General features: G+C 35.9%; 1 protein-coding gene across 1 annotated transcript in view; it reads left to right on the forward strand.

Moving 5' to 3' along the window:
* Nucleotides 1–23411, forward strand: part of PAN3 (poly(A) specific ribonuclease subunit PAN3) — a gene marked incomplete at both ends in the record, with an annotated part of 74807 nt that overhangs the window by 46387 nt on the left and 5009 nt on the right. The window contains 10 exons of the mRNA XM_079548858.1: nt 3398–3645; nt 4223–4327; nt 4849–4906; nt 6040–6201; nt 6511–6627; nt 6728–6829; nt 13659–13824; nt 14263–14350; nt 20008–20147; nt 21053–21182. Coding sequence (XP_079404984.1) covers nt 3398–3645; nt 4223–4327; nt 4849–4906; nt 6040–6201; nt 6511–6627; nt 6728–6829; nt 13659–13824; nt 14263–14350; nt 20008–20147; nt 21053–21182 — 1316 coding nt within the window. The remainder of the gene's footprint in view (nt 1–3397; nt 3646–4222; nt 4328–4848; nt 4907–6039; nt 6202–6510; nt 6628–6727; nt 6830–13658; nt 13825–14262; nt 14351–20007; nt 20148–21052; nt 21183–23411) is intronic.

Raw genomic sequence — 23411 nt, forward strand, 5'->3', positions numbered from 1 at the left:
TGATCTTTCTAAAGGACTAAGTCCTTAAATAAGAAAATGGTATTTATGCATGGGGAAATGTCACCATCTATGTCGTAGTAGATAACAAAAGAAAGAATTAAAGATGTTTGAAAATTACGATTAAAGTGCGTGTTACTGGTTTAGTTTGATTTTGCTTACCAGTGTAAAGACTTTGCAAGAGTTCTTCTTTGAATAAAGAGAAGTCTCCTTCCAGTTAAATGGTGTCTATTCTCTCGTGGAATATAACTTTCATGAAACATGCAAGACTCCAGCTTTTGCATGAATTTCTGCCTGTATTTTGTAAGGAATTAATATTTTTTCTTAAAAAAGGAAATGTAATAGGAATAACTTTTTTAGAAGAGCCATTGTTTAATTCATCTATTACAAAGTGGAGAACAATTATTTGATTTCCCTCTTGAGGATGGAAAAATTCTAAATTATCTCTTCTATCTGATCTCTGATACCTCCCTGCAGGTAGGTGTAAAACAAAAACATTTTTGGCACCTAGTATTTTATAGGTAACTCTTCACAAAACTTGTTGTTCCTGGAAAATATTTTTTTCTACCTGTCTTGTTAAGTGGAAAAAATGCAGAAATACTGTAGGAAGTGACAACCAGAAGCTAACCTATTACATCCACACTGACACATCCATTAGGACTCAGCACATAAGAAGGCTACCCATACCCCTACTTCTACATGTGTATCTTCATATTTCTTAGATAAGTGCTTTCAAGTATAATCTCAGCAATCAGTCTTCATCTCAGTCTCCAGCTTTTAATAGAATACTAAAACATGGCGAAATAAAGTGTCCCTGAGATAACTGTCTTCCACGCCTTTTCCAAAGTTCCCTCTTTCTTCAGTCTCAATGATAATTCAAAAACGTTGCAAGAAGAGAAAATGCGACAATAGAGAAGGCTAGCTTAATTCTTCTGTGCAAGTAATCTTTCTCTATGTCAACAGTCAAACAGCAGGGTTACAGGTACATGTAGGTAACCTGTGCTATCACAGTCAATCTGGCAAAAAGTTGGAAAGTCTGCAACCATTTCCATGTTGGTGTGATACCATGATGTCAATTTTTAAAGTTTGAAGCAAGAGGAGCTCTTTTTCCTAGCAGCTTGCTTTTCAAGGTACTATTTACTCTCTTTTTAAGATTCGCTAACAGAAGGAATTGAGGGCCATCTAGTAGTATATTAGACTTGGGAAGAGCAATTTGACATGCCTCTTTTAATCTTTGACCTAGTAATCCTATTGGCATTTGAATTTTGATGTAGGGAACTTTAAAGTCATACGGAAAGCTTAAGAATGTTACTTTTTTGGTCAGGGTCTTGGTGCAGTTATAGAAAATACAATTTTAATTAGAAATGTAATTGTAATTAGATTAAATCCTCTTTTTTTTTTTTTTTTCTTACATACTCATGTGATTATATACTTACATAAAAATGGTCTATTGAAGACAGCTGATCTAATTCCATTGAGGTGTTCTCCACATTGACCACAATTTTACCACTGTACTGTCAGTACTGTCTTTATCCTTCAGCGTGAGTCAGTAGGAATACATGCTTACCTTTTAATGCAGCCATTTCCATTTTCTTTCCTGCAGTAATTTCCACCTGCTGCCTTCCCTGGGTGTTCAGACTGTACTCTGCTATCTCATCCTGTTTTGTTTTGGTTAAATATTAATATAAGTAAGGTTTTAACTGGTTGAAATCCTCGTGAAGCTGATGAGATCTGCTTGAGTTTGTTCACCTTAATTATTATTTCCATAAATATTTAGCTGTGCATCAGCTCCACTATAAGATTTTTTTGTGTGTGTGTGACTTAAAAGGGTTTTAACTGTTAATACTTATGTACTCAGCAGAATTTTATGCAGATCTCTCAAAGGTATCTATCATCTTGGGTATTTGCTGCCTATGCCTGCTGAAACCGACCACAGTAGTAAATAGCAGCAAATTTCTTGTAACTCATGCAGTGGTGTTCTAGTAGCATGAAAATGAAATTTAATCAAATTTGTTTCATATCTTGAGCTGATTATATGTGTTGGCAAATGAATAGCCCGTATGTTCTGTCTGCCAGATGACTTTCGTTAAACTTTCAAGTTCCTTCTGAAAAGACACTTAGATGAGATCAGAAGAGCATTTAAAAGAATTCGTATAACTGATCTTTCACTCCTTTCACTCCATTAACGCTCAAAGACATAAAGGGTTTATATTTGTAACTATGCTTCAGCAGGAATGCATTTTAGGAAACTAAGTTTGAGTTGAAAAAATGTTTGAAATTGTATCTATAAGAAGTGCGTATAATAGTTGCTCAAGAAAAAAATCAGCAGAAGTTTGAAAGGTGTGACTAATACACTTACGGCTCAAAGCAGCAAATGTACCGTCCAGTCTGAACGGAGCAACAGAAAATTTCAGAAGTGCTCCCCTTTGTATTAGTTGAAACACTATGATAACGGGTATGTTGTGCTAGTAATGTTACAAGTTTTCTAAAGGCTGGTCTCTTCAGCAGATCATAAGCTATTATAAATAGGTTACCTGAGAATTTTTTTATAGTATAACTCTTGAAAGAAACAACCAAACAAATTTTTGTTGACTAAAGAGTACGTACATAGTGCAGGTTGCCCTTTTTTTCCCCTCACTGACACACTGTGTTTAGAGTCTAAACTGAAGCTTCAGTTTAGTTGCCTGCCTTTCACTAAATTTACTGTAAACAGCAATCAAGAGAATAATTTTGAAAAAATTTTCAAATGCCTGTATGAATACCTTGCAGACCTCATTCTGGAAAGTTACCTATCCCTACATATCAAACAGTTCTTGAAAAGACTGGATTTTTATTTGATTATGATAGGAAAATAGGTTTCTCTGAAACGATTAGTAGTAGTTTATTTCTTATTGCTTATTTGTGTTCTGTAATCATCGGAGAGCTCTCATAATAGTCTTTCCTGATTCTACTTCAAGTAGCAGGAACACGTAATTGGGTTAAATGAGTTATAGCTTGGCAAGCTTCACTGACTGTTCCTCTGACTTATGTAAACATTCACTTACCCCAAAGTTAATAATATTTTTCCATGTAGTTTAGTAAACTTTCTTCTTCTAGACAAAGCATGAATTCAGTTCATCTCTCCTCTTTCTACCTATATTTTTCCAGCTCTTAATATGACGGTTGTAAGTTCTCAAGCCTTTTCTCTCTGACCTGAAAGACTTCTCAAGGAAATGTCTATTCCGGTCTTGGTGTTAATGTTTTACCTTTAACTCTTCATAAAGATGTACTTAAGCCTCTCATCTGCTTGGAATATTATTCACTTCTGAAGTGTGTGTAGTAAAGGATTTTTTCAAATTAAAGAAAAAAAGTAAGCAACAACAGAGATTTGATTGAGAATATGTTCTTCTTTTCCTCTAAGGAATGTCACTGTCAGCGGGATCTTCTCCTCTTCATTCTCCCAAAATAACTCCTCATACATCTCCTGCTCCTCGACGAAGAAGTCATACTCCTAACCCAGCAAACTATATGGTGCCTACTAGTGCCTCTGCTTCTGTTGCTAACGCTGTCTCTCAGCCTCCGTCTACTGGCCAGGTGATCCAGAAGGAAACAGTGGGTGGAACAACATACTTCTATACTGATACAACTCCAGCACCTCTCACAGGAATGGTATGTTTGGTTTTAGCGCAAAAGTACATGGAATTTACAAAGACAGAATTGATTAATGCTATACTAGATATTTGTAATATTCTGAAACACTTCTTCTGTGTGCAGATTTGGCCTTTTCAGTGTTGGGATAGATTTCAGTGAGTGGTCTTATAAAAACAAAAGACTAAAGATTTTTTTGTTTTCCATTTGCCTATTTACCTACTTTTTATTGGTATTTTTTTTAATACAAAATTAGAGAACATTTTATGGATGTCTCAGTAAATACATACATAGAAAACATCCATGATTATTTCAAATTACTTTTATGTTTGATAGGTTAAAGAAATTTTGCATTAATAGTGAAGGGGAAAACACAGTAATAGAAATGTAAAGTATGTACTTACCAATGATTTCAAAGGCACATGAGTATTGAGTATCATGTAAGAAAATTGTAATGCACCTGACAGTGTATTGTAACATGTTCTATGCCCGAAGACTTTAAAGTTCAGTAGCTTAAACTAATAAGATGACAAAACTCTATTTTCCTTATGCTTAAGGATTTTAATATATACTGCTTACTATTTTTTTTTACTTTAAGGTATTTCCAAACTACCACATTTACCATCCAGCTGCACCTCATGTTGCTTATATGCAGCCAAAAGCAAATGCACCTTCCTTCTTCATGGCAGATGAGCTCAGACAGGTAAGATCAAAGAGAATTTAAAGTGAAATCACATGTCTTGGAGAAATGTAGCAAATTGGCAGTAGCAGAAAACAAATCATGACTAAAGAGCTGTGCAATCAGTTTTTCCTATGGAGAATTTTAGATACTTAGTCCTGTGGTGGATAGAGTACAAAAGAGGGTTGTGGTGTGGGTTTCAGCATATGTTATTGCAGTCTAATCTACGTGCCATGATTGCCTGTTTGAGTACATATTCTTACTTGAGTATTACGTATTGGTATGCATGAGTTCATATGTAGTGTTCTTCTAAGCTGTAATCCTATCCAGTTTTAAAGCCTTTAACTGAAAGGATGTTAGTTAATGAGCCCTTCTTTTAGGGCTTGGCTTGTGACTACTATTCACTTCAGCCTTAATGTAGTCGATACCTCTGTCAATGCTAGTTGTGGCTAATGTCTTTTGCAGCTCCTGCATTGAAGAGTTTAACTTATAAGTCATTAACTTTTCAAGCTAGTGTTCAAAACTTGACCTAATTTGTTCTTCAGGAACTGATCAATAGACATCTAATAACGATGGCCCAGGTTGATCAGGCTGATATTCCTGGTAAGTATTTTTTGTAATTTAAATTGTGATCGTGCTGTTCTGTAGTCTTGCGTATAGAACAATGGTTACCAGGGGCTTGAAACAAACCAGCAACAAAAAAAACCCATAACCCTCTTGTTTTTAATTTTTTTTTTTTTATGAAATCTGTGTTGTGGATAACCAAAACCAAAGTATTTTGGATATAATAAATTTATTTCTTGTTTCTATTCACTTTTCTATTAATTCTATTCTGTTTTCAAACACTGTCAAGATTGGGAATACTTGAAATAGTGAGAGAGGAAAGATCATTAAGACAGTAGAGCCTTGTGCAAAATAGTATTGCATCATTTTCTATGTGAATCCTCTTAAAGGAATACCTTATAAGTGTTTTCAAATGCTATATTAACAAACTTCATTGTTTCAATATGAGTTGGCTGGTATATTAGAGAGGTTTTCTACTTGTTGGCAGGTGAGAGAAATGTACTATTCATTGTAATTTGATTTTTGAAGAATTTACAACCAGCTCTGTTTTTAAACAGATTACTGTGTTCAGTTGCAGCCTTCTTAGTTGTGTGTTTAATGTGAATATGATACAGTCTAAAATGTATTTAAGTTTACTAACCCAGCTGACATACAAGTGTATCTCTTCTTGGGACTGTAATCTCTTAACCTGATTTGTAAACCTGCAATCCCTCTGTTTTCTAAACCAGTATGTTACAACACGAGATTCAGGTTTGTTTCATGTGATGAAATAGGGTTCTTAAAGTGAAATGAAGTCTGTATGGAAATGGGTGCTTATCTGTGAGTCTGTGCAGGAAAAAATACCACAGACACAACAGAGGAATGTTCTTCAGAAGGATGAATTTTTAAGATGAGAAAATAGCAGATAAAATCAACAGGAGAGATGCAATATTCTACTTGGTGTAACTATTTTTATGAGGATGTTTATTTTTAGCTTCCTAGAATCCCTTCCAGGATCCTATGTATCAGTATTAAAGCAGAAGTAGTGAATTTTTATTTAATATGCATACAAAGAAAATGATACATGGAATTTACATGTTAGTGATTTAGCAGATTTCATTTTCTCTGCTCTTGTAATAATTCCTTCAAAGTATACTTATATCTAATATGTTTCTGTGCATGTACTGATTTAGCAGTTCCAGCAGAAGTGGACAGCTACCACAGTCTCTTTCCTTTAGAACCATTGCCACCACCCAATCGCATACAGAAAACGAGCAACTTTGGGTACATTACGTCGTGCTATAAAGCTGTAAATAGTAAAGATGACCTGCCATATTGCCTTCGGAGGATACATGGTGAGAAAAACTGAGTAGTCTTTTTTTTTTTTTATGCCAGAGATATTTTTTGTTTAAATAAATATTTTTCTATTCTACATGTAGAGCTTGAAACAGCTTTGATAGAATTATTCTGTGGGTGTAAAGAGAGCAAGAGGTTCCCGCAGACCTGGCACTCCTAAGCATGCCTGGTCTTATTTTAGTGCTTGATTACTTTTCAGTATTTTTAGAAGACATAATAGTAGAAAAAAAAAAATCCAAAAACAATAACAAAACCAACAAAAATAACATTCCCAAAAAATATTAAAGTATGTTTTTGATCTTTTCCAGGTTTTCGTCTTGTTAACACGAAGTGCATGGTATTGGTTGACATGTGGAAAAAAATTCAGCACTCAAATATAGTAACCTTACGTGAAGTGTTTACCACTAAAGCATTTGGAGAACATTGTGAGTTTATATCTTTTATTTTTTTCCTCCCAATTAATGTGTTGTGACTTCTTAAAAATATGCTGGAGTTAGTAATTGTCACATGTCTCTATTTTTTAAGCTCTTGTTTTTGCATATGATTTTCATGCTGGAGGAGAGACTATGATGAGCAGACACTTCAATGACCCCAGTGCTGATGCCTATTTCACAAAAAGAAAATGGGGTAAGGAGAACACGCTTTCATAATATACTTCTGTAAACTATTTCCAATACTTGATCAATTAAAAAGTTAATCAGAAGAATTTGTTCATCTTAATTTTTTTAGCTAATCAATTTCATCATCCCATAAACTGGTTGGAACAGAACTTTCTTCCTTTTCTGAATGAAATTACTGAATATGGGGTTGGGGTTTTTTTGCTTTGATTTTTGAAATAACTTCTTACTTGAGTTAAATCTTTTGGTTTGTGAGTGGATTAAAATTCTTTTGCCTACAGGAATCTTACATGGGGGGATTCAGAGCCAAGAGCTGTGGGGTTCTAATTGTAGAGCTGTCACAGGTGACATCTGATGCTTATTGGAGATATTTCATACAAGGCATCTGCTTTGTCAATGTGATGCTTGTTGTTCAGATTCTCTGCACTTACAGAATGGTGTGTTGTGTGGTTTTTTGTTTGTTTTGTTTTCTCTGGAAATTATTATGAGGACTGATTAGGCAGTACTTTGTATATATTTTTTTTGAAACGTGAAGTACTAGTTGAAGACAAGAAATGTATAAGAAAAAAATTCTAATGTACTATTTTTAACAAATTCTGTATCATAGGTCTGATTTTTTTATTTTTTTATTTTTTCAGATTTATGCTCTGAGAATTAAGGGTCCATCATTAGTAAAATCTATCACAGCATATTAAGCTGTCCGGTAGAACTCGTATCTGTATGGTTAAACTCTTTCCCTCCAAAACAGTGTACTGTCTCTTCATGCCTTTTAGAACCAGTTCTTGGCCCATATGGTCCTGAAGACCACATTCAGGAGCAGTGCAGGCCAAAACTGAGCATGAACCAATATATTTTATATCACACTGAGAAAGAAGCACACTAGCAATTGAATGGTATCACAGAAGGACTTCAGGTAGGAAAGTACCCTAGGAGCTCACCTGTCCCAGCTTCCCACTCAATACAGGACCAACCTTGAAAGTGAACAGAGGACAGTAATAAAGCCTGTGACCTGGGCTGATTTATTTAATTGATGTAGGTACTGCCTAAATGCCTTTAGGTGACCAGTGGTTAAAGATAAACACAAATGGAAGTTACTTCTTTCTTGTGCCTTTTGAAATTAGAGCCTTTACTTGTGAATTCAGTCTCTTAAAGGCTGACAGTGACTACCTGGTAGATCAGAATGTAATGGATTGTTACTGCGTGAATAAGTTCAGAGCCTTGTAGGTTCCTTTAACACTGAATAGTTAATTCTACTCAGCTCTACTGAACTGACTGGTATAAATAAGGTTGGAACTTGAGTTCCACCACTGGTTTTGGTGATAATACCTCACAATAGAAGAACCCCTAGACTGACTTGTCGTATCTTATGGGAAGTTGAAGATGATAATAACAAATTCAGTGAACTTGGTGTGAAACTCACTTCGTATGGCAAACGTGGAAGATCTGCTGCTAGGTTAATTGTGATTTTTGTGCAGGACTAGCCTTCTGAGTATCTCCCACCTGTGGTTTTTGAATTTCCATGTAAATCAATCTTTGTGTGTTTTTACACCTCTCTATTACGTATGGAAGATTGATGTCTGTTCTAGATAAATTAATAGAAGACATAATAAATATTTTTGGGACATGCCCATTTGTCACACTGGGAAAGAATAAGTTTTGTTCCTTTCTTTTGAAGCAATCATGCCTCGTTAATTTATTGAAACTCTTTGAAGGGAAGATCCAGTAAATATAATTTTCAGTGACATCCATAAGACTCTTTAAAGCAAACAACAACAACGAAACAGCCCTAAGTGTTGGTCAGATCAGTCAAGTTCTCAGTAAGGTTAATAACTGATTGAAAGATAAGAAACAGTAAAGAGTGTACAGTCAATATTCACAATGAAGGGAGATCACTCATGGAGTCTCACAGGGATGTGCTGGCAATTATATGTCTTAACACATTCACTTATCTGTACTGAAGTTAAACAATGCTCTGTCAAAGTTTGCTGATAATACTCAGGGATAAGCCTGTGTATGAGGAGCAGTAAAGTAAAATAGCGCTTTTTATGCTTTTAAAGATGGAGGGAAATGTGGTGGTTTTAATAATAAGTGAAATATGGTAGGTATCTGTAAATCATCAGTGAAAATAAATAAGTGGTAATTGTTTCTTTCAGTGTGAAAAACTAGGGACAAGCAAAAGAAGCTAGCCAGACAGCAAATTCAAAACCAGCTAAAGATAATTAAGTTGTGGAAATTTGTCACAAGATCTTGTGGATACTTGCCTGGGTTAAAAGGAAAGGTGTGCTTACTCACAAAAGAGAGATGCTTGGAAGTCTGTTAGCCGCAAAGACAACGAATAGCTCAGGAGGTCTCCCAGCACCGAATCACTGGAGGACAGCAGAATATTCTGTTGTTTGTGATCTTAGGTATTTATTGAGATACTTTTCTGATTTTAGTGTAAATGTTATTGAAACAGGCTAGAGGGCTACCTAGATCTTTTATTTGACCCAATACAGCCTTTCTACTTTGGCAGGGATGGGTTTTGGAGCTGAAAGAAAGACATTAGCTTCTGTTTAGCCACAACAAATTATTTAATTAAAGTGAATGATTGTATCAGATCTTAGTGCTATTTAAGCAGGGAAGTTCTCTCCTGATTGTGACTCTTCTGGTCTTTTATAGATTATATTGATCAGAAGGAAAAAATAAGTAACCTGCTGTTGACCAGTTTTACCAAACCTTTCTGCAAATCTTTGCTCTGACCTTTCTTTTTTGGTAACCGGTGCTTTCAAATCTCTGTTGAAGGAGCAATTTAGAAGAAGAGGAAAAAAAAAAAAAAAGATTGCAAACCTATAACTTGATTTCTTGAAAATTCCTGCCCTCGTGGATCCTTTCTCCACCCCCTCAGGAGTTTGTTGGCTGTCTGCCTGCCTAGAGGAGGCTTCCAAGAGAAGCAGGGGAATGGGTGGAAGTTGGGTACTCTGCAACATGAGGCCCAGATTAGTGCAATTGCTTTTAAAGTTTTAGGAGGCACGGCACTGTCAACCTGATCAGTGAACTCAGTTTGATTTCAGATATGCAGCCTTATTTATATTGAATGCTCAAGTTGGCAGCACTAGATTTTGACAGTTAAAAGCTGAGGATTATGGTTTATGTAGCTGTCGCTTCTGATGTCTATGTGGTCAGCTGCAGTGAAATTTATTTTTTTCTTTTGCCATGCTATTTGCAGACATTATGACTTTGTAGATATGGTAGCGGGGGGAAAAATCAGCAGTTTACAATTATTTATATTCTAAGCACTTGCAAAGCATATGTCTTTGTTGCTTCTGAATTCTACAGAAGTTATTCCTTGTATTGTTCTTTATGCAGTGAAATATTCTTTCTTGAAGTGGTACAATGTGATAATCTGTCTGATGTTGTTCTGTCAGTTAAATATTCACAAGTTCTAAAATTAAAATCTGCCTTTCACTTACCTTGGAATATATTTATTGAAATTATCACTATTTGTTGGATTCTCATTCCTTGTACTTCCTCAATACTTCCATTTTGATGAAGAGTCTGTACTTAACATTCTATTAAAATAGTTTATTAATGTTTGTATGTTTTTTTCACTGTTCTGATACTATTCAGTTTCAGATTATGGTATATGTTAGGGTATTTATCTCTGCAGACATGATTTTTTAAATTAGTGAATTAGCCCAAAAGTACTGAAAACCTTTCCTCTTAACTTCCCAATGCTTTACTTAAATGGTAAACCACATTCTCAATGTACATGTTTCCAAACTGCCTGCTAGAAAATCCTGGCAAATAACAGTAAATCCATGCTGCTATCAGTTATTTTCTTTTTTCTTGTCCTGATGAATTTTTGGGAGGGTTAATGTCATAGATGAGCATGCCTCTTGTATTTCCTTTGATCTGTATATTGAAAATACTCTCAGGAATTAAACATGATGTACAAGCACTTAATGGTAGCTCTCAGCCCCACAGATTCTGTTTCATAGTAAATTAATATTTCTAGTAAATGTAGACAAGCTTCCTGGACATTGATTTCCTTTGGACACATTGGTAATAGTAGTATTTAATCCAGAAAAGTGGACATTGTTGTTGACTTCGTAGTTTTTGCATTCCTCAGTCACTGAGTGTGTTTTTCAGAAGAAATCTTTTCAATTTTTAAATGAATGAAGTTATGCACCCGGACTGTGATGAGCAGGAGAAATTTATAAATATTTAAAGTCAGCACAATGATTCTTTGTCTATGAATGTTATAAAGTCAAAGATGATTAAATATTTTAATTTTCTATTAAGAGCTTGAAGCAACTCTGAAATCTAGAAGCAATACCAGATCATAAATACTGCAGCTTTTCATTCCCTTCTCAGGAGTAACTCTGGCTTCGTCCTTGTATGGGAGAACTGAACTTAGTTGGAGGCTATTGGGGAAGAAAAAGAGAAGGGAAGAAAAAAGACACAGCAGTGCAAAGAGTGCAGTTCTTTCTCATCTGAGAACATCATAGCACAGAACTAAAAAGTAAAAAAGGCAACAAGAAAATCCCTATTGAGTTCATTTTAATGTAGCAAGAAAAATAATGGACTACTCATGTTTCTGGAGTGGAAGCTCTTACATTTTTAATCTTCTGCATTATTATTTATATACTGTGTCTCAGATGAAAGCACTAATAGGAGCGAGTCCATCCTGCACCAGACGAAGAGCATATTATGAAACTCTGCGTGGACACCTGTGCTGGGAATTTATTTCAAGTCAAATGTGAACTTCTAAAATAGTGCTTCTTAGACTAATGTAACTTTGATCATTAACTTTTTCAAAAAATTCTTTTTGATTTTCAACATGCTAAGCACTCTTTGGAAAGCGTTCAGCTGTGTGTTTCACCTGCATAGTGAGCTTTTGAGTCTTCTTTCCTTGGATCGTTGCTCATGGGCCATCTGCAGCAGGACTGGTAGGCCTTCAGGGAATGTGTTTCATAACCAGCATCGCAGCACACTGAACTGCTTTTAACTTCAGATGTTTTGGACAAATAGATATGTGAGAGGGCACTTCACGTATGATTCTTCCAGTGTTCAAGCTTATACCCATAGTGCATGGGTATAAGAGTAACAAGAGATACAGCCTTAAAGCAGTGGCCTGGATTTGGCTGTAGCCTCAAGCAAATCTTTCCAGTAGCAAACAATATTGCTGCTTGATTTAAATATTATGATAGAGAAGGAGAAGCTGTGATCTCTCAACCATTTTTTTTTTTAATGTCCTCTTGCTATGATGCCTTTAATTTGGAAATGAAAGGGTGAGCGTCACAAGCAGAAAAATATCCCCCAAGTTCTGGCTCTTTTTATCTTTGGAATGTTATAGAGCACTTCTCTTCTGGACATTTATTTTGTACATGTGTAACTGTTGTATGTATGTAACCATCTTACGTAATCCATATGCACTGCTGTTAAATGCATCCCATACTGCTACCTAACAAAAACGTACTGTATAACAAGTAATGGCTAAGAGAAGAACCTTGATTAATACAGGAACTTGCATCTCCCCAGTCATTTGATACCATCATCATTTTTCTCATGCTGAAGAACTGAGAAGCATGGTGGTGGGGGTAGAGCTTGTTACATGAGATTCCTGGTATGCTGGCTTGTGGGAAGTGATTTGCATAACAATTCATTAGGAGGCCGGGGAAAAAAACAAGGAATACCTTAGATTCAACCTTCAGTTGATGTGCCAGGCTTGATGCTATTTAAGGGAGACAGTGTCTTGGCCTTTATAATCTAAACCAAAGCAACTTAAACTTGCAAAATTAACTAGATTTTTTTTTTTTTTTTTTTTTTTTTTTTTGTCATCAATTTTTGTCAGGCTGGGAATGTCCTCAACCTATCAGGCTCACTCCAAATCAGTGTATTTTGAAGTAAAGCTTTCAGTGTTTCATTTTTCAGTGCTTGTGTGTGTATACATGCAGAGGTACGCAAATGCTTACTTTGAGCAAGTGCATGGATATGAATGCACTGGATGCTGTGGAAAAAATACAAGAAATGAATGTTTCTCTGGATTTAGTTTCTTCTCCTGTGTGTTGTGCCATGCAAAGAGTAGCTACTGTGTGTTAAAGACATCTTACAGAAAGTAACATTTATCCATGTCTTACTGTTTCCTTCGATGGCTCAGTCTTAGTGGGAAACAGTCTGCAGTATTGAATTTGAGTGTTCGCAGATAAGTACTTTTACTTTTGAAAGGACTACAAATTAATTCTGAAATGAAGGGATGTGTTGCTTTTGTGTGGCCTGTGAAACAGGGGTCATAGAGTGATGACTTGTCAGTGAGTTGGGTAACGACAGAACACACATGAAGCTGTGTTTATGCTGTTTAGCTGCAAGATCTTCCACTTCAATTTGCTTACATAGTTTGAACAGAGTTGGTCCATTTTCCTCAGTTGTACCAAATAGACCATGTTTGACTTGCATGCCTCCCTACAGTAACGGAGATGAAACAGGATCTGTTGCAGCTATTCTGATATGTATTGTGTTTTTTTTTTAATACCATTATTTTTACTTCTCAAATACCTACTTATAGGAATTTTAAATGGTGCTCTTTTTGCAGTGAATATTCATTCTAACCTTAAAAATCAGCATAGTTTTCCTGAATGTGAGTGGATATAATAATACCTGGGGGATTGGAAGCTTTTTAAAGTTTATTGTAGTTACAAAAATAAAATTAAACAAAAATCATTAAAACAAAGTATCTGTCAGTCTTTTGATAGCCATTGATTAAGAAATCAATGAAAGGAGTAACTTTGTATTTCAAAATGTTTTAACTTAAATTTTTTGTAGTAGCCATCTGTTGGTACTAAGAATATTTTCCTTACTAGGTCAGCATGATGGACCTCTACCACGACAGCATGCGGGTTTGCTTCCAGAGTCATTGATATGGGCATATATTGTGCAGCTCAGCTCTGCCTTACGGACCATTCATACAGCAGGACTAGCATGCAGAGTTATGGATCCAACAAAGATTCTAGTCACTGGCAAGACAAGGTAATGAAAGCATTAATTCTCATTGTATACCATGGTCTATGTTCATGGTGGCTGCTGACTTTTGTTAGGCAAGTAACAACTCTAATTAGAAAGAGCTATTACCTTTAACTGATACGAGAAAGTGTGCTTAATTTGTTAAATTTTTTTTCTGCAAGTTCAGTGCATCTTTCAAGAAAGCTTATGCACTGTCCCCACATTACTGCTCAAGCCCTCTACTGCAAGTTTAGTAACTTAATGCTTTATAAATTAAAGGCTGTCTGTCTGAATTATAAAACATTAAAATCAGTGTTTCCTGCTTTATAGTACTAAGATGCCTTTTTTTGTCATGTTAAAACATTCAGTTTAAGGCATTCAATGGTATGAATATTGGGGAAAAAAAGTAAATCAACAATGCGTAATGACACTTGTTCTTTTTTTGTTGTTGTTGTTGTTCCAAAGGTTACGAGTAAATTGTGTTGGAATCTTTGATGTTCTAACATTTGACAACAGTCAAAATAATCCACTGGCGTTAATGGCTCAGTTTCAGGTAAGACAACAGTGCTGTAGTGAGGTTGGTGACTTGGCCCAGAGAGTACAGAAAACCAATGTGATTCCTTCTGGAAGATTAATATTTTAATTGAATTGTAGTTGATATATCTATCTCTAAATAACTGTGTCTTTCATTCCTGATTTGATCTTAGCTTAAATTTGTTCGTAATTTAGAAAACTGAAAGTTCATTTTACTGTCTTCTGCTTCTGAAATTTCAGCAAACCTGCAGAACAGGTCAAGCTACTAGTATTTAACAAAATAATTCAGAAATTGCTGGAATCACAGATTTTTGATGAGAGAAAGGAAAATCTTGCTTTTAGTGATAGAGATCAGAAAATGTCTCAGTAGCATTTTTTGCTCTTTCTCGTATGTTTTAACAAAAATAATTGTGACAAATGCCTGTTCACAGAGGAGTAAGAGATCTTTTTAAGTAATTGCATTTAGGCCTTCTCCTCACTCCTAAAAGGTTCGAGTGTATCTTTATTTTAGGCTCCTAGTTTTTCCGTGTTCTCCTGACGTTCTGAAGTGTGGACTCTGCATAATTCCTGAATTAAGAAGAATCCCTTTAGACTTAACAAAAACTGTTCCACAGTCATCTGGAGCATCACTGTGTACAGAAGTGCCTCTTTCCCTAACTTCCCCTCAGGGTAAAGTACATTACTTCAGCAGTCATCACGTACCCTGTTCATACTGGGAGTGAAAGACTACAGTAGGGAGTTGGATTTAATTTATTTTCATTAATCGAGATTATTCACTGTGAGAAAATTGCTCATTCAGAGTCTTCCAGTAATAAATGAAATGTTTGAACTTTGGCCAGGCAGAAACTAGCTCATTGGAGACCTTGTCCTAGAACATAGCAACTTTTTTTTTTTCTTGGAATAATATAGTAAAGCAATTTTCAGTGTGCTTTGAGTAGTACTTCAAGGGACCCCCCTATACCCCCAACAACTATATGTCAATGGGCATGTGGTTGTCACAGAATGGAAAACTGTGTCAAGCCAAGAGAATGTAGGGATACATGTAAGTGAGAGGTTTCAATCCTACAACTATAATGAGATTATGATTAAATACTTACTAAAGTTTAGTTAAGTAGTAGCAGGAAAAACAGATTGTACTCGAATATCATCTTTGAAATTTTAAAGCAGAATATTTAATGTACTTGGAGGTACAAATCTAAGAATACTTGCAGGTGTGCCAATCTGTCAAAAGCTTTTAGAACTGTAGGAGTCCAACATTTGGCAACTAACTTGCTTGGTGTAATGCCTAGTTTTGTTCAGATATGGGTTTTGTTTACTTGTATTATAAATTCTTAGTATTTAAATTGTTCAAGTATTGCTGCTAAAACTGCAGCATTCTTTAAGTGTGGAAGGTGTACGCTGGAGTTAGGAAACATTGTTTACTTCCTTCTTGTTGCTTCCTCTGGAAAGGCTAGGCTCTCACAATTGATTTTGTTCCTTCAGAGATTCTGGATGGAATTAATTCCTTGAAATTCAGGGGTCATTTATCATGTCCTACCTTTTGTTTGACCTAGCCAGATAGCACTACAAAATAACAGCTGCAGCTTGTCCTTCTTCCTCTTGATCCATGACCCAGTTCCTGAATTCCTCTGGGACTCTTGTGACTGTTAAAAATGTAGGTTATCTGTTGGTTTACTGCCCAGCTTATATGCATTTCCTTGTTGTTGTCTTCAATGCAGGAAGGTATTTTTGTTAGCATTTTTCACTTTCTGGCTATTTCCCATTGTTAACATAAATAGGAAAGAATTTGACCAGAACAGAGAGGAGCTATGCAAAAGGAATGCAATTGTTCTTCATGGTCTGTTTTTCAGATTCTGTGTTAAATGCATTAGCTTATGTGATCATTTAAGAGTTAAATGAAGTTAACAATATGGGAAGCTAAAAATATATGAATAGCGACTTAGGTTAAAAACAAGATGCTTAAATCTTGTATGCATCATCTTCCCCCTTCTCACCTCCAGTCTTATAAGTCACTTGTCAGTCAGTTACTAAATTCATGTAGTAATACTGTAAATGGCAATGCAGGGAACAGTGGGAAGTTTTAATACGTATTTCTGCATTTGGAATAAAATGAAAGTTAGTCCACTCCACCTGAAATGAAGAGAAAGCATACGTGTTACTGATTTAGCAAAGGCTGTAAGGTAACATTTGCTCAAAGTAAATATTTTTAATGTAGTAAACCAAAATAACTTTGACATGCACCTCCCTAAATTTCAAGAAACTAACTGAAGAGGCATCTTAACTATTAACATTGACTTTAAAAATAAAATTAAAAAAAAAAAAAAAGTAATCTAGGAACTTGGAGGGACTTCTAACTACAATTCCAGAGCTTAAAAGGATGAATAAATCCACAGAATTGTAGAGTGGATCATAGAACTTGAGCTGTTACTGATCCAAGCACAGCAGCGAAATTGGATAAACGAAGAGTAACATCAATTTCAAAGAACTTAGAAAAATGGATCTTGTTGAAAGTCAGATTTATTTGACTAGATTATGTGTTTAGCTAAGAGAGCCAACTGTATAAAATGCTCAGGTATCTTGAGGGCTTTGTGCACAGTAGCCCATAATTGTTTTTAACACTAAAATTGTGGAGGGGTACCTATTCAATTAATTTTTAATCTACTCATGACATATTTAAAATTCATTTGATAGCAGGGAAACATTAGTGGTGAAGGCTCTTTCAGAAGGTATTTCCTAGAGGCTGGTTTTTAGCTGACTGCTACTTTATATTTCCATCAGTGACCAAGATGATCATGATAAAATCTTCACTAGCAAAGTCTTTCAGGAGATAAAGTCTGTTGCAGGCTAGTTGTTACTAATTGAATTGCTATTCAAATGCCTATTTGCTGCACAAAAGATAGATTTCTGGAAAAAATATACCCTGTACTTAAAAGGTATAAAAGTTTTCTTTTGAAGTTGTGAATCAACTTAGTATGACTTAATAGTTAGTGTTGATAATTAACATAGCGAATATCTGGTAAGATGGTGTGATCCTTAAATATGTGAAAAGCATAATATGATGTGTAAGCAGATGAATGATTGTACCTGATGACCTGTCTGAACTGGCACAGCTACTGCAGGAATACTGTTTACTTCTGGTGTCCTTGCTCCAAGAAGATCTATTAGTTACTGTGTGCCTCCTTTAAACTTCCTCTGCCTTGAAGCCGAAGGGGCTGAATGAATGGATGAATTTTTCAGTGAGGAAGGTTAAGGTTTATGTAGCAAGAATGTGTAGATTTTTCTCCTTTTAGAAAGATGGTGTACTTCACTTCCTAGGAAGTTTTTACCTTGTTTGGAAAAACAGAGTTGGTCAGAAGGTGGTAGTTTGTTCCCTTCTGAAATAGGAATCTGATTTCTGTAAGTCCTCCTGTTTGTTCCCCTATCTAGCCAGACACAAGAGGAAAAGAACATATCAGTTCCTAAAATTAGCTGGATGAATCCAAGCCAATTTTGCAATCAAAACAAAGTCAAGCATTGGCTGTAACTTGAATTATGTATCTTTGAGGCTGCATTGGTGTGTTGTCATCTCTGCCAAGTTTTGTATTAGGTGTACTTCATGAAACAAATGCTAATTTGTTGCAAGTCAAATGGTTTAAAAAAAGAAAGAAAAAAAAAAAGTGCCTGAATTCAGAATTTCCTGGCTGAAGTTAACGTAGGCTTTTTTCTGAACTGCTTTTAAAACCAAACGCAATCTGCATTATGGAAGTGTCTAAGCAAAGAAAGATGGTATTTACATAGGATTAAGTTTTATGTTTTGGGTATGTCAATCAAGGTTGGGTGATAATGAAGAATTTATGTATGATACTGCCTCATTAATTATTAAATGTTGAAAGGTTTTAAATAGGAGACTTGAGAAAGAACAAAGACCATTTTAAGATTAATACAAATATTTATTTCCCCTAAGTCTTTCGGAAATAAACCTAAAAAAAAAAAAAGGCAAAAAAAAAAAGCCATTGTGCTGAGTGATGATGTCTCAGTGCAGATACCTCTTCAATCTGTTTACTACTATAGCAGTGTCTTCTGCTGCTCAACTTGACTGTACTTGATAGCGAATGTAAACAGGATCCCACCAAGATGGGATTTGTTGGTCTCATTCATTTCTCTTTGCCAAAGTACAAAGCAATGCTGATGCACAGGAATTCTTGGTTCCTTACAAAATTAAGTCTAGCAAATGCCAGTCCCATCTCCTTCATGTACTGTCCTTGTTTCTGTTCTATTTGCCACATCTGGTTTCTGTCTTCATTAGTGACTGCCCTGTACCATGCTTTTTAACTTCTGTCACATTGCTTATCCATTTAAATTGTGCTGCTTAATCATACTTTAGCAGTTGATACAGAAACAGCAGGGATGTTCATAGACCTGGAAACGTGTTCTTTACTTGGTGCCTCAACATCTGGAAGATGTGGCCAAAGGGAAAGCTCCCTTCAGCTGCTGCAGCCAAAGGAAGAGCAGAGACTGTTACCCCTCTGGGTGGAACAGCTGTGAGGGGTTGTGACACATCCACCATCTCAGCAGTTTCTCGAAGTTGTAGCTCCAAAATTCTAAACAGAACTTCTTAATGTTATCCCACTACCAAATTTTTGGCCTTTCTAACGGAAATGACAGAAGCTGTATTCCTTGCATGATGGTATGCTCTGCTAAACATCATATCCTTCCTCCAGAATATGGAACTGACATTCACAATGAATAATAGCAATCACCTCCTTACTTTTCACAGAAGTATCTTTTCTAAGAAAAAGTTAGCAATCTCTGTAGCTGATTATTAAATTCAATCTGAAGAACTCGTCCAGTGCAGTTTCAAGTTTGGCCAAGTGTATGCACTTGAAAGACTTTGTATGGGAAGAATTGGGCAGCTTCTGCAAGAAATATTTCTGTTCCCTACTGAATTGGGGTCCTGTTTTTAGAGAGAACTTCAAAATCTAATGTTGCTTTCTACAGTAACTTGTAGTAGCTGTTGTTTAAAGTAGTAAAATTGGCAGAAGTTTCTGTTGTAGAGAAGTCTGTATAGCATATTCATTTTTTAAGAAGTGTTCTACTCTTAAGCAAAATGGTTAGTAATGCTAAGGTTTTCTTCATAAATGGTATTCTGTTCCATTTGTTGGCTGCACAGGTCTGTTCCTGTTCAGCTACTTCAGGCAGTTTTTATCTCTTCAAACAGGCCAGAAGAGATGTAAATCTTTGAGTTGTTTTATTAAAACAGAAATATTGACCTGCTGGATTCCAGCTGCTCTTGTTTTTGTTTTAACAAATAATCCTTGATAGGTATTTTTGCATCTTGTATCAAGATGTGCAATTTACTATCAACTACTTGATTCCTCAGGAGTGAGTGCGTGAGTGGTTAGGAGAACCTCTTCTGGTGAGCAGAAGCTCTACAAAGATTACACTCTGGTATTATCCTTAAGATAAAAATGGGTAAATTTGAAGCTTTCATAGATGAATACATTACCCTGAAATTGTTAGGTACTAAAATTTTCCTGTGGATGTTTTAACTACTTGGACAGCTGTATTGCACAGCTATAATGTTTAGTTGTTCAAATTCTTCAAAGGTTACTGAAGAACTGTCTTAAATGCCCTCTAGTAATGTATGTAATATTTATCTGTACTACGAATCTTATCTGTGCATGTTTTCCCTGTTAGCAAACAGATCTGATCTCCCTGGGGAAAGTTGTGTTGGCTTTGGCTTGCAATTCTTTATCAGGAATTCAGAGAGAGAATTTGCAGAAAGCAATGGAACTGGTGACAATCAACTACTCCTCTGATCTGAAGAATCTGATCTTGTAAGTTTGCTACCACATTTCTTTGCTGTTGTTTTTGTTTTCCTGTAAAATATTATTGGAAGTGATAACTTTTTTAAACATACGGTTGAAAATGTCAAAATAACACTTTCAGATGCAAATAAGAGTACAGTTTACTCTCAATAACTGATAATGTTTAACAATGTGCTGTCTATGCAAACGTTCAAACTTAATTCATATGTGTATTTTTATGATACATCTAATAAAAATCGATATCCTGTTAAAGCTCCTAATAAAATTGTATTAATGTTTAAGCAACTATACAAAGCAAGTTTCCCTCCCAAAAAAACAACACAACAAAACAAACACAAAACAAAAACAACATAAAAACAAACACCCAACCCTTTTAAGTCTAATCTTCCATACTGGGATTTATTGCTTCTTGTTTAGCATAGCAGTATCCTTGTCTTGTAACATAGTTACGGAAGGAGTTAAGGGATAGGCATGTTGATTTTTTGACCAAAGAACTTCAGTGCTAGCTTTTCTCAGTTGTATATTATTTTGTGGTGTTCTTTAGTATAGTCAGCGTTTCTACTCTTACAGCCTAAGAAGTAAAAGTAGGTTTCTCTGTCCCTTCTTTCACTTGAAAAGCGATTGCGTCATAATCTGAATCTTTGCATCTTCCCTTGTTGTTGGAGCGGGATGAGCTAGGAAGTCCCATGAAAGCCCTCCCCTAGCTAATATAAATAACTGACTGGAAGTAGGCAAGTAAATTAGTACAAATGTTTTCTCTGTTAATATCTTTTTTTTTTTTTTTTTAAATACAAAAGCTGTCAACTCATAAATTAAACAAACATTGGGGTCAAGTAAAATCATAATAGGATGAACTTTTTGGCACTTGCAGTTTGTGTAAGTAATCTTTTTGGGGGGTGGGGATATTTTGGCAGGTATTTGCTGACTGACCAAAACAGGCTTCGCAGTGTAAATGATATCATGCCTATGATTGGTGCGCGATTCTATACTCAATTGGATGCTGCTCAAATGAGAAATGATGTTATTGAGGAAGACCTTGCAAAGGTAAATCATTAAGTAATCTGATCAGGAAGACCTATAGAATGTATTCCTACAGCTGTACCTTTAGAGGGAATGTTTTGTAGTTTCAGGTTTTTGTTTGTTTACTTTGTTTAGCAACCCAAGTAAGCTGTCTACCGATCTTAAGCTCTGTTCAAAGTACTGAAAGTCCAAAAGTTCCAAGAACTACTAGTTTTAGAATGTGCTTGGCTGGGCTTTTAATCAGGTAGCATCCTCATGTCCAACCAGCATTCCTGAGAAAATATTTTCTATATTGAATGATTGAAAAGTACTATTCTGAATAAATAATGCCGTGTGACCTCACACTAGGTCGTGTAGCTTATATTCAAGATCAAACAAATGCTTTCTTTATATTTTTGAGTAGATTTAGATTTCAGTGCCATTTACCTTGTACATTTTTTTTCTTTCTGAATGAGTGCTAGATTAGGGAAATAAAGGTCCTGATAGTCATCTTCAGTTTCCCTAAAACGTTCACATTTTGCTGTGTGAGTCTGGCTGATCTATCAAGTTCAGTCAAGATATCAGGTGCTAGCTACAAAGGAAATATGCACTTTGTCCTGTGCAAGCATGTATTTGCTCAGCAGGAAAGGGTTTGAGCCTCATCTTATCTGCTCTTCAGAAGCCACTGATCACAGAATTTTCAAACAAGACTGAAGTGCATTATAAAGGCTTTTATATGAGCGAGGATTTGAGTAGGGTAGGATATTGAGTTTCTTCTATGTATTAAATCAAGACTTGTGACTCATTTCCCTTGCATGCAATCACTAAGCATGTTTAAATAGGCAACAAATGGTACTCTGGTATTGTTTTTCTACCATTGGTGTGTTGGATAACCAACTGTTTTTCCCTTCTTTATGAAAGATAATGAAATCTTTCATGGCTAAGAGCAGCAGAAGAGCAGGATGGTGCCTACTCTGGATGTAGAGCTCTGCATCATGGGTGTTCACTCTTATTGCAGTCAACTACAACTTCTGCTCTAAATGTTTAAGATTGCTTCTTGTCAAGGTGGCCCAGTGTGCCTACTCAGATTTGGAATGGGTGGACTTTTTCCCATCATAAAAATGGGAGGTTGTCCTATAATCATCATGAAGCGATCTCCATTGTCAGTCAGGTTTTTTTAATAGCAGTTGCTTTTCACTGACAGGTGAGAAGAGCCACTGCAAATACAAACTGTTGCATAGCTGCTCCTTCGTCAGTAGCTGTTTATCTAGCAGTGATAAATAGCAATGTCATCATAGCTACAGTATCACTTAAGTCTAGCCTGATATCCTCTCTTTGTTATTGCTCCAAAGCAGATGCTTAGGGGAGAATGCTAGAACAATAGTAGCATGTATGTTATTTTTCTGCATGTTCTCCAAGCATGCAGTCATCCACAGCTTAGGGGCTTACGATGTAGGAAATGGGTTTGTGTGTAGATAATAATGTCGGTGTTCTCTTGAAGCCATGGATATTGTTGCTCACATTTCACACAGTAGTGACCCTGTTACTCTGTCCTTTTCCTTCCTCACCTTAATACTCCCATTATCTACGTGTCACAACATTCAAGCATGCAAAACTTCTGTTCTCAAGTCCTTTAATCCACTCTAGGAGAATTACGTGCTACCAAGCCTGCAGAGAGGCCACCTGGAGGCTTAGAGCCAGTGTTGTTGCTCAACTCTATGTTGCCACTGACAGGGAATCCACGAGGCTGTAGCACTCACACAGATGTGGTTTTGGCTTTTGTGTTTTTGGCACATGCCAAAAAATTATTTTGAGGTTGTATAGACCTCTGCTAGCTGGAGAAGGTAAGTCTTTACTGTCGATCTCCAAATGCAGCTTTAATTGAAGTACAAGCTGTTCTGCTATGTGTTTTTTAGAGTAATAAAAATCTTGTTACCCCATGGGTTGAGGTCAAGCTGTTATCACCTTGACCTAGTTTATTTACCCAGCTGTGCACAGTAATCTACTCCAGACTGAATTAATTTGAAATCAATATGATCATGCATGGAGTGAGATGCAGCTTAGCATGAATAACATCTGAGAGCTGGGCCACTGGAGAATATGAATAATGTCAGGAGAGAGTATTTTTTTTTTTCGTGTCAGCTTTGAGCAGCTTTGCTTAAACAGAAGATTAATCCATGGTATGAATGCAAGCTAGCTTAAGATATAACACTTTATTGTAACTTAAATGATAATGAAGGATGTATGAAATCAGTTTTTCAATTGATTACATGT

Source organism: Tetrao urogallus (assembly GCF_951394365.1).
Source record: "Tetrao urogallus genome assembly, chromosome: 1".
NCBI lineage: Eukaryota > Metazoa > Chordata > Aves > Galliformes > Phasianidae > Tetrao > Tetrao urogallus.